General features: G+C 53.5%; 1 protein-coding gene across 3 annotated transcripts in view; it reads right to left on the bottom strand.

Moving 5' to 3' along the window:
* The window catches only part of CIC (capicua transcriptional repressor), a 47,876-nt gene extending 34,694 nt beyond the window's left edge, over window positions 1–13,182 (bottom strand). For 2 of the 3 annotated variants that reach the window (XM_079985260.1, XM_079985262.1), the window contains exons 1-2: window positions 13,064–13,182; window positions 5,348–7,930 (exon numbers count right to left, since the gene is read on the bottom strand). In XM_079985260.1, coding sequence (XP_079841386.1) covers window positions 5,348–7,898 — 2,551 coding nt within the window. In that variant the 5' untranslated portion in view covers window positions 7,899–7,930; window positions 13,064–13,182. Of the gene's footprint in view, window positions 1–5,347; window positions 7,931–11,824; window positions 11,964–13,063 lie in introns of those variants that run through there. The other variant, XM_079985261.1, reaches the window with a different exon arrangement.
* Window positions 13,183–14,406: the final 1,224 nt, after the last annotated feature.

The following is a 14,406-nucleotide window of genomic DNA, read 5'->3' as shown; positions in this document are numbered from 1 at the left end:
ACCCTTCGGAGCAGCAGAAAGCAAGCTAGTTGTGGTCATCCAATTCAATGAGTCTTCTCTTGAGCATGATTGACATTCAGTACAGCCCTTTCCATTTTGGAAAATTTTCCACCCCACATTATTTGCCTACCACATATTGCCTTCCAAGATATTACTGTGCTGGTAGCAAACAATATCCCCAAAGTTCGCCCACTTACCATTTGCAGTTCTCTTTAAGAAAGTTTCGGACATGTCTATGTCTTACACACATATATGTACACATTCCAAGAAACACAACCGACTGTTGCATTAGGGGTTTTTCTAATTCTCTCAAAAAATGTAACTTGTTGGGGTAAAAGACTTCTGAGAGAAAGTGGCAGGCCTAAAAGCCTTCAAGGTGGTCTTTAACTCTCCCAGCTCATATGTCACACAGCTCTTGGCATCATCTAAGCAGGTTAAAAACAAGTTGATTTCAAACTGATCAAAACTAGCACTTAGTCAAACTGGTCGGTTGGCTGGTTGGTTAGTTAGTTAGTTAGCTATCCAACCTTTTCCCCAGAACAAAGACTCATGGTGGCTCACAAAAAAAATTAAACTGGACTTGGTAGCGTGAGACTCTTAATCTCAAAGTCATGAGTTCGAGTCCCACCGTTGGGCAAAAGATTTCTGCACTGCAGAGGGTTGGACAAGGTTATCCTTGTGGTCCCTTCTATAATTCTGAGTTTAGGCTCCTGCTCCCAGCCTACATTAAAACCCGATTGCTGTTTTGATGTGGACAAGACTAGGGCAACTTCTTTAGGCAGATCCAAGCCAGGAAAGCAGTGCCAGTTCTAAAAATCCAAGGCTCCTTTCAGTGACTTAGGAACTGAAGAGCAGCCCTCCTGGATCAGGCCAAAGGCTGATCTAGTCCAGTACAGTGGTACCTCGGGTTACAGATGCTTCAGGTTACATACACTTCAGGTTACAGACTCCGCTAACCCAGAAATAGTACCTCGGGTTAAGAACTTTACTTCAGAATGAGAACAGCAATCACACGGCGGCAGCGGGAGGCCCCATTAGCTAAAGTGGTGCTTCAGGTTAAGAACAGTTTCAGGTCAAGAACGGACCTCCAGGACGAATTAAGTTCTTAACCCGAAGTACCACTGTATCCTGTTCTCACAGTGGCCAACCAGATGACTATGAAAAGGCTGTGCGCAGGACACAAACATTACCACCTGGGAACTTGCTTACTTATTTTTGAACAAACTTGTTTTTCTAGATCAGGCTTACCCGGCTCACAACCCAACCAAGTCAAATGCAACCCACCAAATGTGTACGGACACGAACAGGATAGTTTGGCTAACCTGGCATTGTGGCCTGCTTGGGACTGCAAACAATAATAATAATAATAATAATAATAATAAATTTTATTTATATCCTGCCCTCCCCAGCCGAAGCCGGGCTCAGGGCGGCTAACAACACCAAAACAGTGCAACATTATAAAAACATTATAAAAGTTAATTAAAATCCAAATTGATGGCAACCATAAACTAAAGTTTTGTAAAGATTGCCAAAGGAGGGGGTCAGGCTGCGCCCTGACCAAAGGCCTGGTGGAACAGCTCTGTCTTGCAGGCCCTGCGGAAAGATGTCAAGTCCTGCAGGGCCCTTGTCTCTTGTGACAGAGCGTTCCACCAGGTTGGAGCCGCAGCCGAAAAAGCCCTGGCTCTAGTTGAGGCCAGCCTAACCTCTCTGTGGCCTGGGACCTTCAAGGTGTTTTTATTTGAAGACCGTAAGTTCCTCTGTGGGGCATACCAGGAGAGGCGGTCCCGTAGGTGTAACCTTGGAGGTGGTTCAAAAGCATTATGGGCCTGTTCTCCATTCCAGAGTGCACTGGGAAGCAAGTGGCAGAACAAGAGAAATCATGGGGGGGGGGGAATATCTAGACTACTGTAGGATCTCTCTTGCACAGACACACAGGCACTCTCATAGAATCAAAGAAGTGTAGAGTTAGAAGGGACCCCGTGGGTCATCTAGTCCAACCCCCGGCAAGGCAGGAATCTCAGCTAAAGCATCCATAACAGATGACACTCTATCCCTCGCAGGAGCTGGGACAAAACTTGGAAGCTCTGCTTGCCCCTACCTCCGGGAGGAGGAGAGAATCTGTTTCGTCAAACGTCCAGCCACAACCAAAGGAGACCAAAGTTGAAATCCCAACTCAACCCTGGACAGACAGGGCTGCTGCCTTGAGCACATCACATACTCTCTCTGCTTCAGATTCCACAACTATCAAAGGGGACGGTTAATGGCCTTGGGCCCAATTAAGCCAAGGCTCACTGCGATTTCCACCTACTTTCCACCTGGGGGACAGGAGGCGGGCAGGTGTGGAGGATTCCCTGGTCCTGAATGGGGTAACTGTGCCCCTGAAGGACCAGGTGCGCAGCCTGGGAGTCATTTTGGACTCACAGCTGTCCATGGAGGCACAGGTCAAATCTGTGTCCAGGGCAGCTGTTTACCAGCTCCATCTGGTACGTAGGCTGAGACCCTATCTGCCTGCGGACTGTCTCGCCAGAGTGGTGCATGCTCTGGTTATCTCCCGCTTGGACTACTGCAATGCACTCTACGTGGGGCTACCTTTGAAGGTGACTCGGAAACTACAACTAATCCAGAATGCGGCAGCTAGACTGGTGACTGGGGGCGGCCGCCGAGACCACCAGTCTTGAAAGACCTACATTGGCTCCCAGTACGTTTCCGAGCACAATTCAAAGTGTTGGTGCTGACCTTTAAAGCCCTAAACGGCCTCAGTCCAGTATACCTGAAGGAGCGTCTCCACCCCCATCGTTCTGCCCGGATGCTGAGGTCCAGCGCCGAGGGCCTTCTGGCGGTTCCCTCATTGCGAGAAGCAAAGCTACAGGGAACCAGGCAGAGGGCCTTCTCGGTAGTGGCGCCCGCCCTGTGGAACGCCCTTCCAGCAGATGTCAAAGCGATAAACAACTACCTGACATTCAGAAGACATCTTAAGGCAGCCCTGTTCAGGGAAGTTTTTAACGTGTGATATTTTACTGTATTTTTGGTTTCTATGGAAGCCGCCCACAGTGGCTGGGGAGGCCCAGCCAGATGGGCGGGGTATGAATAATAAATTATTATTATTATTATTATTATTATTATTATTATTATTATTTAAAATCTCTCTTACTGAAAACAAAGATAGGAGTGCAAGGACTTTGCTGCTGGGTCGTGATGTAGGCTAGAGGTAAATTCACAGAGGAAAAAAAATATCTCAATGGCCATTAACTACAACAGTAATCACAAGAAGTAAGATTCTGAATAGCAGTTGCCCGAAGGCAGGCAGGCAGGCAGGCAGCAGGGTGTGGGGCTTCTTGCCCCTTGTGCCCCCGTTTCCTGAAAAACACAAGAAGATACTGGGCTACAGTATGGGTGGGGAGCATGGACGAGAAGGACCTATAAGGAAAGGCTGAAACAGCAAGAAAACTGCCGGCACATTTGCAAAGCTAAGCAGGGTCCGGTATGGTTCCAAACTGGATGGGAGACCATGTGTTGAGAGTCCCGGGGTTGGACTAGATGACCCTCAGGATCCCTTCCAACTCTACTATGATTTGGGACCCTTTAGCCAAGAGAAAGGTAAATGAGAGGTGCCATGATGTAAGTTTATAAAATTATGCCTGCCGTGGAGAAAGTGGGGAGAGGAAAGTTTTTTTCTCCCAGTAGGACTCGTTGACGTCCAATGAAGCTGAATGTCGAAATATTGGGGACAGAGAGAAGAAATAACTTATTCACACAGCACAGAGTCTAACCATGGAACTTGCAGCGATGGCCAACAACTTGGGGAGGCTTTCTTGCCAGGATGGCCGTGTTTTGCCTCCACGGTTGGAGGCAGCATTGCCTTTGAATAACAGTAGTTGCTGGAAATCGCAAGGGGGGAGAGGGCTTGGACCCCGCTTGCTGGTGTCCCCCACACATCAGGTGGGCCACTATGAGAACAAGATTCTGCACTAGATGGGCCATGGACCATGATCCTGCAGGGCTCCTTCTTCTGCTCTCATGACCTTTGGCCTGAAGCAGCAGGACTCTCACGAAAATGTTGCCGCCAGCTCAGTGTTTGAAATTAGCCAGGCGACAGAAGCATTTTGCACCTGGCTCTTGGCCACTTGCGGCTAAGTGAAGAGGCCTAGGTGCCAGGATAGGGCCTGACATCTCCACCATCTGGAGGTGCGTGCCTGGGGATCATTGGATCCGGACAGTTTTCACGCATTAATACCACATCCTGGAGAATTCTATCAGTTATATTTTATTTGCAAGGTCAGGATGAATTTCTGGAACCCAAATGCTGTTTCTGTGCAGCCTGAGCAGGAGCAGCGAACAACGTCATAGTTAATTGTTGTCGGTTGTCTTCACTTACCCCACCCCACTGCCCTGCTCACATTCACAGTTGTGAAGAGTATTCATACGTTATGAATAGTCCATAAAAAGAGAGGGGTCAGAACAGGCCAATACAAAGCTCAAGGTTGTCATCTGAAATAGCCAGATGTTTAACTGAGAATCAACCACATTCAGTCCATCCTTTGAAAAATAAGACTTGCCCCAAAATGGCAACTAGACATTCCATTTTCTCGACTGTAACCTTGGCTTAAGGAGCCATTTGGTGCCTAGTTTACATATCTGAGTCTCTAACATTGCACCAGCTATTAAGAGGAGGTTAGGGTACAAACCCAAAATGGAGCACCAACAAACCTTTCGCCTTCCCTTCATTGTCATGTTTGAATCACATCCGCACCAGGTTGGCTGCCCAGAGCTGGAGAAAAACACTATCCTCAGATGAACTATGTGGACACTTTCAAACTCCCTCCTAGATGCAGCCTCAAAGCCAGCGTACATTTCCTGCTTCCGAACAGCACTGAGTGAAATATCTCTTAGTACCTACAACTCATGGAGCACTTTCAATTCACAATGTCCTTCACAGTCCTCAATGTCCTTGCTTTCACAACAACCCTGCAGAGCAGGACGCTATTGCTGCCGCTGCCCAAAAAAGGAGTACTTGCTAACAGCAGCAGGGCAGCAGTGGCTGCTGAAATCAGATCTCCAGGGCCTAGATCCAAAGCAAACTCTCTCATCCACTAGGCCATACGGTACACAAGACCCCCACTCTCTTTCCGAAATAGAGACACAGCCTCTCTCGATGCAAAGAAGAAAACAGTTAGTGCAAAGTCAGAGCGGATTCAAAGCAGGTATATGCACAGGACCTAATGCACAGACAAGTGCCTCGTTTTCATCTTCAACAGAATGAATCTTGGGAACCATCAAATGCAGTCCACACAGGGATTGAAAACTGTGCCAGAAGACGAAAACAAACTAAGCAACCAGCCCAACTCACCTGTCCCAGGCCTTCCCATGATTATCTCCTTCTTGGGCGTGGGGTGGCTAGTGTACTCTCCAGGGACGATGACAGGCAGGAGGGCTGCAGGAGAAGGATGGAAGGCGACTGGCTGGAAGGGGGAGGAGACGCTGAAGATGGGCGGGGCCTGCTCGGAGGCGGAAACCACGCAGGGCTGGCTGGAAGGAAGAGTCCGGCCCACGTTGATGGGCACCGGCATCTGCAGCTGCCCCTTGCCCGGAAGATGCTCCTTGGAGCCGGCCTTCCCCGCCCGCGGGCTGCCCACCCTCCCCTCCAGGGGCTTTTCGGTGAACTTGGAGGGCAGCGGCACGTCGGGATTCCGCACGATGACGGGCGAGTCCCTCTGCACGGCGGGCACCCTGCGCACGGTGGGGCTGGGGTCGGAGGTCAGCCCAGCCGGCGGGGGCACCAGCAGGAGCGGGGAAGCCTGTTGGGAGCGGGAGGAGAAGGGCCCCGCCCCGGCGGGCGACACAGCCCGGAAGCCAGCTGGTGTGGAAGGAGTGGGGGTGTGCGAGACAGACTCGACGCCCGAGTCAAGGCTCTCGTTCTTGTGGAAGTCGGCCGCTGAGCCTGTGCTGCTGTGGTGCGAGTCCCCGGCTTTCCGCTTGCTGGGGCTCATGGGCACGGTGAAAGTGAGGTTGGTCTGGAAGGTGATGCCCGAGTGGTGGCGCTCGCGGGAGGCTGCGTGGTGCAGCATCTCAGGGCTCAGCACGGCACCACCGACACCCTTCGGCGTGCTGGCGCTCACGTGGCGGCTGCGGGCGGCAGCCCTCTGGATGACAGGCGAGGCATTGATGGGGCTGAAGTTGGCTGGGCGAAAGCCGAAGAGGGGTGAGGGAGAGGGAGAGGGTGCCGGTGAGAAGGGAGACTGGTTGGAGACGGGTGAGAAGGAAGGGGTGCCCGAGCGAGAGCTGCCCAGGGAGACCAGCATGACAGCTGCTTCGCACTCATCAAACTCGAAGCGGGACAGGTCGGCGGGGGGCACCAGGCGGGGCCGAGAGTCCCCCCGCGCGCTGCTGGCCTCGCTGTCCCGCGAGGTGTCATCCCAGTCAAATTCGGCACTGCCCTCCCGCAGCCCACTGGCCCGCCCCTCCGAGAGGCTCTCCATCTCCTTGGTGCGCATGGAGAGGTGGCGGGAGCAGTAGCCACGCCGCTGCGACTCCTTCATGCAGCCCTCCCGGGAGCACAGCCGCCGCCACTGCTTCCCGTTGAACTTCTTGCGGATGCCATTGGGCGTGCACACCACGTCCCCCTTCTTGTACTTCTGCTGGGCCGCCGTGAGGGGAGTCCGGGAGCGAGACGAGCCCGGGGTGCTGCATTTGTCCACAGACATGACACTGCTGCTGCGGCTCCCGCTCGCATCCGGGCTCAGCAGTGGGGACGGCTGCTCGGGGAGGCGAGGGAAAGCTGGGGACTTGGGCGGGGACAGGATCTGGGGCGGCACCACCATGGACTTTTCCTCTGACCGCACGCAGGCGCTGATCTTGGAGACTTCCGCGTCTTCTGGTTGTTTCGGGTCGGGGCACGGGAGGGCCAGGGCGACCTTCTCTTCTTCCGGCAACGGAGGGGACTTTTCAGGTGGCTTGCTGTCCTCGGGGGCAGCTTCGCAGCTCCACGGCGGGCGCAAGAGGCGCAGGGCCGAGCGCGTCAGCCAGGCCGAGTCTTTGCGGGCTGCTGCAGTGCCAGGGAGGACGACGGGGCGGGCAAAGCGAACTTTGTAGGAAGCCGGCTTGGCGCTCACCTCGACGATGGTGCCTTCCCGGTAGGCCGTCTCCTCGGGGTCTGCACAAGCGCAGACCAGTGTGCCAACCACCAAGGCCCCCGGAGGAGGCATGGCATCCAGGACCACGTCCACCGCGCCGGAGCCCAGAGCCCCTTCATAGTACGCCGTAACGCGGTCGCCCACAAACTGCACCCCTAAGTCCTGCCCACGGCGGATCTGCTTCACTACAGCCGGCTGAAAGAGCCCTTCACGCCGGGCCAGCACCCGCTGCGAGCGCAGCTGCCGCAGGTCATAGTCACTCGGGGCCGTGGCCCAGGCGTCCCCCGCCCCCTTGTCATTCTCGTCCGCAGAGTGCTCGCTGGCGGTGTCGGTGCTGGATGAGGGGCAGCGCCTGGGCTCGTCCTCGGTGGGCCCCGCCGCACCTTCGCTGCCGTTCGACTCGTCGCCCCCCAGGCACTTCCTGCAGGGCGCCCGCGACTTGAAAGTGGCCGTCTTGCGGTTCAGGGAGGCTTCCGCCCCGCAGGCCTCAGTCCCCGGGTCCCTGTCCCCCTCGGGCAGCTTGTAGGGGTCCTCGGGCGTCCCTGCCAACTCCTGCAGGCCAGGATCCATCGGCGGCTGCAGGCACCGGGCACCTGGGAAAGGCGGGGCTTGATCTAGAGACTCCTCCCCTGCTTCTTCTTCGGGTTTGGGCCCCTCCTCAGTGGCCTTGCGCTTCTGGGCCTTGGCTGCCCGGGTGGAGGGTGGGGAGCGGCTGCTGCTGCTGCTAGAGGAGGAGGAGGAGCCAGCAGCCTTCCTCGCTGGTTTCATATTCCCTCCAGGCTGGGTGTGGACTCAGGGAGCTGAGGAGAGAAAGACAAGAGGCAAAGGTTACAAGAGCAGGCAGAGGCTCGTTCTGCCGAGGTTCCAGCGAACCAGAGTGACAAACCCCCATACCTGCTCTCTCACTGGTCCAAGGATCTGGCCTCTCCTTCCCCACTATTGCAGCCATCCAATTTTTAAGAACCTGGAGGTTTTGTTTTAAGCTAAAGAGCAGGGATGTCATACAGAATCATAGAGTTAGAAGGCACCCCTAGAGGGTCCAACCCCCATGCAATGCAAGAATTTCAGCGAAAGCATCCATTATATTCTAAACATTGAATGACAGAACTCTTGGGTATCCAATGAACCTGAATGCTGGGAAGATTCAGGGCAGAAAGTACTTCTTCGCCAGTGCAGAACTCACTCCCACAAGGGGCAATGACAGCCACTAGCTTGGATGGCTTTAAAAGAGGAGCAGACAAGTTCATGGGGAATAAGCCCATTGGTGTCTGTACACTCCATGGCTATTCTCTGCCTCCACAATTGGGAGGCAGTAATGCCTCTTAATAGCTGTTGCTGGAAACCACAGGAGGAGAGACGGCTCTTGTGTACAGCTTGAGGCTCTTAATCCAAGGATCGTGGGTTCAAACCCCATGTTGGGCCAAAGATTCCTGAATCGCAGGCGGTTGAACTAGACGACCCTCCAACTCTATGATTCACGTTCTGCTCACTGGTTCCCCAGAAGCAAATATAGGGCCACTGTGAGAACAAGGCGTTGGATCAGATGGGCCCTTGGGCAGATTCAGAAGTCTCCTTGTAGAATCACAGAATTGCAGAGTTGGAAGGGACCCCCAAGGGTCATCAAGTCCAACCCCCTGCAATGCAATTCTTAAAACGCTCCCTGCTCCCATTGTCTTTTCCCAGCTCTAACCCTAAAGACCCTTCCCACAAGCACAAACCCACCTGCTACTTCTCGCTTGTGTGAGGCTCGTGGCAACATATTCCATACTTTTGCCCCGTCCCATAATTCTCTGCTCACCTCCCAGGCCTGAGCTCCTTCACCTCATATAATTGTACAGTGGTACCTCGGGTTACAGATGCTTCAGGTTACAGACTCCGCTAACTCAGAAATAGTACCTCACGTTAAGAACTTTGCTTCAAGATGAAAACAAAAATCGCTGTGTGGTGGCACCGGCGGGAGGCCCCATTAGCTAAAGTGGTACTTCAGGTTAAGAACAATTTCAGGTTAAGAACGGACCTCCAGAATGAATTAAGTTCTTAACCCAAGATACCACTGTATTCAGAAATGGAGAAAACACAAACACCGCTTTGACTGGCACTTAGCAGGATACACTAATGGTTGGGTAGCACTCATATGCCACCCCTGGCACCATTGCCAATAAAATCGAGAAACAAATGAAATAAATAAAAGAGCTTAGGTATTCCTGCATTGCGGCGGGTTGGAATAGATGACCCTCTGGGATCCCTTCCGGCTCCCTGCCCCCCCCCCAGGAGGTCAGTCATGACACTTAACTACACTATGTTGTAAATCAGGAACGGGGAACCGAAGTCCCTCTTAACACCAGCGGACTACAACGCTATTCTTCCTGGCCATTGGCTGTGCTGGCTGGCGCTGATGGGAAATGGAGTCCAAAAATACCTGGAAGGTCACAGGCTCCCCGTCACCATTCTACAGAATGGGAGAGCAAGCATTCAAGCAACACAGAACTCTTCATCAGATGAAGGCGTTAAAACTTATGATAGAGTACAGGGTTTGGTATGGTATGGCTTGCACCTTCAACATTCTGAATAAGAGACCCCCGGGTGATGTTAACACAAAGAGGAGGTCCTTTGTCTTCATTTTTAATTGTACAGCAGAAACATCCGTGGGGAATAAAAAAGTGAGAGGGTCCCGGGGACTGGATGTTATGCCATAAGGACAAGGCAAGTTTTGCCCTGCAAGGTCCCTCAAAACGGATGTTCGCTGAGCAGCTTATAAAGAAATGTGTAAGATAAGCCCCCTCAAGGAGGCTTGCTCAGCCTGAAACAAATCGGGCTAGCATAATAAGAAGCTTTCACCCTTTCCAGCATCTCTTGAGATACACTTCTCTCCATTTCTGTTTACCTCATCAGATGCTTCCCGAGTTTGTCTGTGCTTCATTGTGCCAAAGGCCAGAGAAGAAACTCACACGTCTATCCCAACATGAGGCAGCGCAAGAAAACGGCATATCCTCACTTGTTCAATATGGCCAACACGTTTTCTCAACGGCTTTCCATAATGTGCTACCCGGGTAAGGGGTGCAGCGAACTCAGGCAAAACCCAAAGAACCCCAAGTTCTGCAGAGGGAGGTTTGTTCCTTGTTCACATGTCTCCCCCTGCTACCAGCTTGGGTGCAGCTGGTGGGCGGGGAGAGGAATGCTCAGAGACCTCCGGAGGAATCCTTCCTAGTTCCCTTCTCATCTGAGGCCTGGAGACAGGAGCAGGGTGCAAAGGAATGTGGAAGAGTTGCAACCCATCCGCTTGGCGGCAAGGAGGGAACGTAGGCCAAATCCCCTCCTCTTCCCCGCACCCCACCAAAAAGGGAGGGAGAAGAGGCTTCCTGGAAAAAAACAGACTATGGGCGAACAGTCTCAAGGATTGGCTCGACAAAGCATTCCTAATGTTATCATTCCGGACGCTCTCCCTGGCTTCAAGCTTCCTCGAGAGAGAGAGAGAGAGAGAGAGACGTTATGCCAGACTCTCCATGGCTGCTGCCCCCATCTCCCCCATTTCAAACCCTCTAAACATGTTCCTCTTCTCCCACCTTTCCCCCAGATCTGCTCTGGATTCCTTCAGCTGAAGATGTGGGTGCTCTGTTCCCGAGTGGTGGAGCAGCGGCACTCTGTATGCGCTCAGAGGCACATGCTGTTACTCTACATACCCTTGGGCTGAAACTGGCCACCAGAACAGGTCCCTGTGCTAATACCTCGTGTGGCTGGGGAATAATGAAACCCTAATTTGTCCACACACCTTCTCCCTGCACAATCCCCCCCCACCTGCCCCATATAGGAAATATTTGGAGTATTTTCACGTTACTACTCCCAGAGTCATATACACACAGCTATGCCATCCTTCCTTAGCAGCCCCCTCCCAAAAGCCAGCAAAGTGTCATCTGCTCCTGCCCACGGCCTTATATCTGAACGACAGACCCTCTACCCCACAGCACCTCCCACAAGTGACCTTGCTCACCCCAAATGCTGGGCAGAAGACTTTCCTTCGCTCTTGACAACGCTCCCACCACGCAACTAACTTCCCAAAGACCCCTCCCATGTTATGCAACTCCTCTCCGCTCTCTGTTTCTCCCCACCCCCACCCCAACACACACAAACACCTCCTGCCACGCACACACAATGGCCAGGCCTCCCTGCCAATCCTCCCATCCCATAATAACTGGTGTTGGGTCTCAGCCTGGACCGCTGCCCTGCTCAAAGTCATCCCACCACAGCCAGAATCAGCACCCCTCTCCTCTTCTGGTGGTGCATCACAACCCACTTGCCCTCCCAAACATGCCCAGGAAAGGGGAGCTGGGGGGGGGGCGGCAAAGCTGGTCTCTCGCCTTGATCCCACCTGCCTTAGCAGCTGCAAAAGGGATCGCATCCCCCCCCCGACAGAATTCTTTTGAGTAAGACCACCAAAAGTTGTGGCACATAAAAAGCGGGCATCTCTGCTGCTGCTGCCTCCTGCTGCTGCCTTGCAACTGTGAGGGTCCCCATTTTGGGGCTGCGGGAGTTGGTACCTCCCGGGACCTAATGGGAGGAGGGGGAGTAAAGTTGGTGCATCCCACTCCCTCCTTTTCCTTTGGAGGCTATGGTGAAGATGTTAACCCTTTGTGGAGCCTCCTCTTCCCCCCCTCCTTGGGAAGGGGGGCACTGGAGTTAATATCACCCCCCCTTACCTGAATGACTCCCTCTTTCCAGGGAGTTTAGGATAGCCAGAATTCTTTCTGCAGGGAGTCTTGGTACAGTCCAGTTTTTACTCCCCCCCCCCCCGCTTCTCCGATGGTCCAGCCCGAGCCCCTCTCGGCCCCTCCGAGCCCCTTTTACTCCAACAGACAAAATGGTGAATGAATCTGGACCAGCTGGAGCCACTGTCCAATCGGCACCCACAACTCCGTGACAGATTTTCGTAAGAGCCAATAGCTCGCCCCCAGAACTTGCGCATTCCCCACCTCCCGAGACAGGCAGCGCGTGCGGCCTATCAGCGCTGAAAGGGGTCGGCCAGACTATTCAAAGCATTCCTGCCCCTCCCTTGAGAGAAGCACTTACAGTAGCCTGTAGAAAGGTGAATTAAGGGAGAAGTGGGAGAAGCCCACCATACAGTAGCCAATAGGGACGGAGAGGCGGAGCAAGAACACAGACTTGTTTACCGGGCGCTGGGCGAACAGGAAGAGCGAGGTTCCGCTGAGCCTCATGGGACATGTAGTCTTTAAGGACTTTCACCCACAGTTGATTGAGTCTTCCAACCCTCGCAGAAAGAACTTTAATTCCCATGACACTACGCGAAATACAGCTGAGGCAGAAACGGGGAGCTATCCTTCATGGGACTTGTAGTTCTTGTCACTCATCCTTCCTATACTGCGTAGGTGTGAAAGACAACAATTCCCATAGTGCCTTGTTAGCCAGGCTTCTACAGCATTAGAAATGCTGAGCGCGCAAGGGCTGCCGGCCGCCGAAGTCATGGTTCCCATAAAGAGTTATGGGAGAAACCAGGAAGTTACCAGAGAAAGAACCACAACTCCCGGGATGCAACGCGCCGTTCCTCAGGACGGGCCAGCGATGCCCATAGGAAAAGCAGAGGGACGTACTCGTAAAAGACTAGCGCACCCATAATGCTTTGGGGCAACAGAACGTCTAAAGAAGCCAAAGCTCCGCGCACAGCCTCATGGGATTTGTAGTCCAAAACTGCGGCCCGCCCTTAGGACATCCTGGGGAGTTCCCCTAGGAAAGACTACAACTCCCATCAAGCTCTTCCGCTTGTTACTTCTAGCCTGTCCCCTCCCCCCGCAGGGCTGCAAAGTACAACTGAGGCAAGCGGAGCGAACGGGGAGGGTGGACTTCGTTCCCATCCCAAGTCCCCTCGGCGGAAGGTCCATTTTTAAGTAATTTGCATGTCATTAGCATATTCATAAACTCACCCGTCGTCCGCTCCTGGCCTCCCTTGCCCCGGCCGGGCCCCTCGCGCTTCCCCTCAGCAACAGCGGAGCCGCCGCCGACAGCTCCGCGGCCAATCAGCGTCCGGACCGGGATCCCCTTCCCCACGTGGGGCTGAGGAGGCGGGGTCGGCAGCGACCAATCAGCGCCTGGGGCGGCCTAGGAATGAAGTCACCAGGGCGGGCCCGCATTGGCCGGCGCTGCCGGAGGTCGTAGCCAATCAGGAGGCGCTTTCGGCAGGACAGGAACGGGCGAGAAGTCGGGAGTTGTGGAACCTGGAAGATGCAGCGGGGGGGGGGGCGACTTCTCGCTCGCTCGCTCGCACGCGCGCGCACACGCACACCTGCGCGTGCAGGCCCGTCACTTCCCCGCAAGAGCGTGCAATGCACAAACACACGTTTTGCGCCAGCAATTTGACCCCGATGCAACTTGAGCCAATGCAACAAGCGCGATCTGCTTGGCGTTCCCGTCAAAACAATTAGGGGCGGCGCGGTGCAGTTTTCGCCTTTTCAGCTCTGCAAAACACACACACACACACACACACAAAAAAGAAAGCAGGTCAGCCCCACGGGCGCGTGCTACGGAAATGCACGTAGGCCTTCTCGGGTAGGTTAAGGCCTTCCACACCCGCTTCGCCTGTGCTGAGTCTGTGCAGAAAGGAAGGGGAGAGGCGCGTTCCCGTCGCCTGTAAATTACCCTCCAGAAACGCCCTGGCTGCGTGTTATTTCACTTGCGCGGCGGCGTGTCTGGACGTGCACAGCTACACGGATTCCTTCTGCCTTGCAGTCGTAGTTTTCAATAAGCGGAGAGCGCAGCGAGAGGGGCCTCCGTGCCGTGGCAGCTGCTTTCCTCGGGACAGCGGTGTCTTCTGACGCTCCTCTCACCTCCATGTGGACAAAGCCCTGGCCCGTTAGGTTTGACTTCCAAAGCAGCTGCTCCTCAAGCTATCCAGAACCCTCGGCCAAATCCTGCCCCTTTGGTGGACATGCAAAAAGGTGAAAGGCTTTTGGGAATTGGTTTACAATGAGCTTAAAAGAATATTTAAATACACTTTTCCCAAAAGACCCGAAGCCTTTTTGCTGGGAATGATGGGTAAAGATATTAAGAAAGAAGATAGAACGATATTCCTCTATGCCACCACAGCAGCGAGAATTTTATTGGCACAATATTGGAAAGTGGAAACTATCCCCAATATAAATGATTGGCAAATTAAAATGATAAATTATGCTGAGCTTGATAAATTAACAGGTAAATTAAGAGACCACGATGAACAGAAATCTCTGAAAAATTGGAGTAAATACTGGAACTATATTGGAATAAATGCTTA

This window comes from Podarcis cretensis, assembly GCF_951804945.1.
Source record: "Podarcis cretensis genome assembly, chromosome: 8".
Classification (NCBI taxonomy): Eukaryota; Metazoa; Chordata; class Lepidosauria; order Squamata; family Lacertidae; genus Podarcis; species Podarcis cretensis.
The sequence above is the reverse complement of the archived record's forward strand: the minus strand, read 5'-3'. Positions and strand labels throughout refer to the sequence as shown.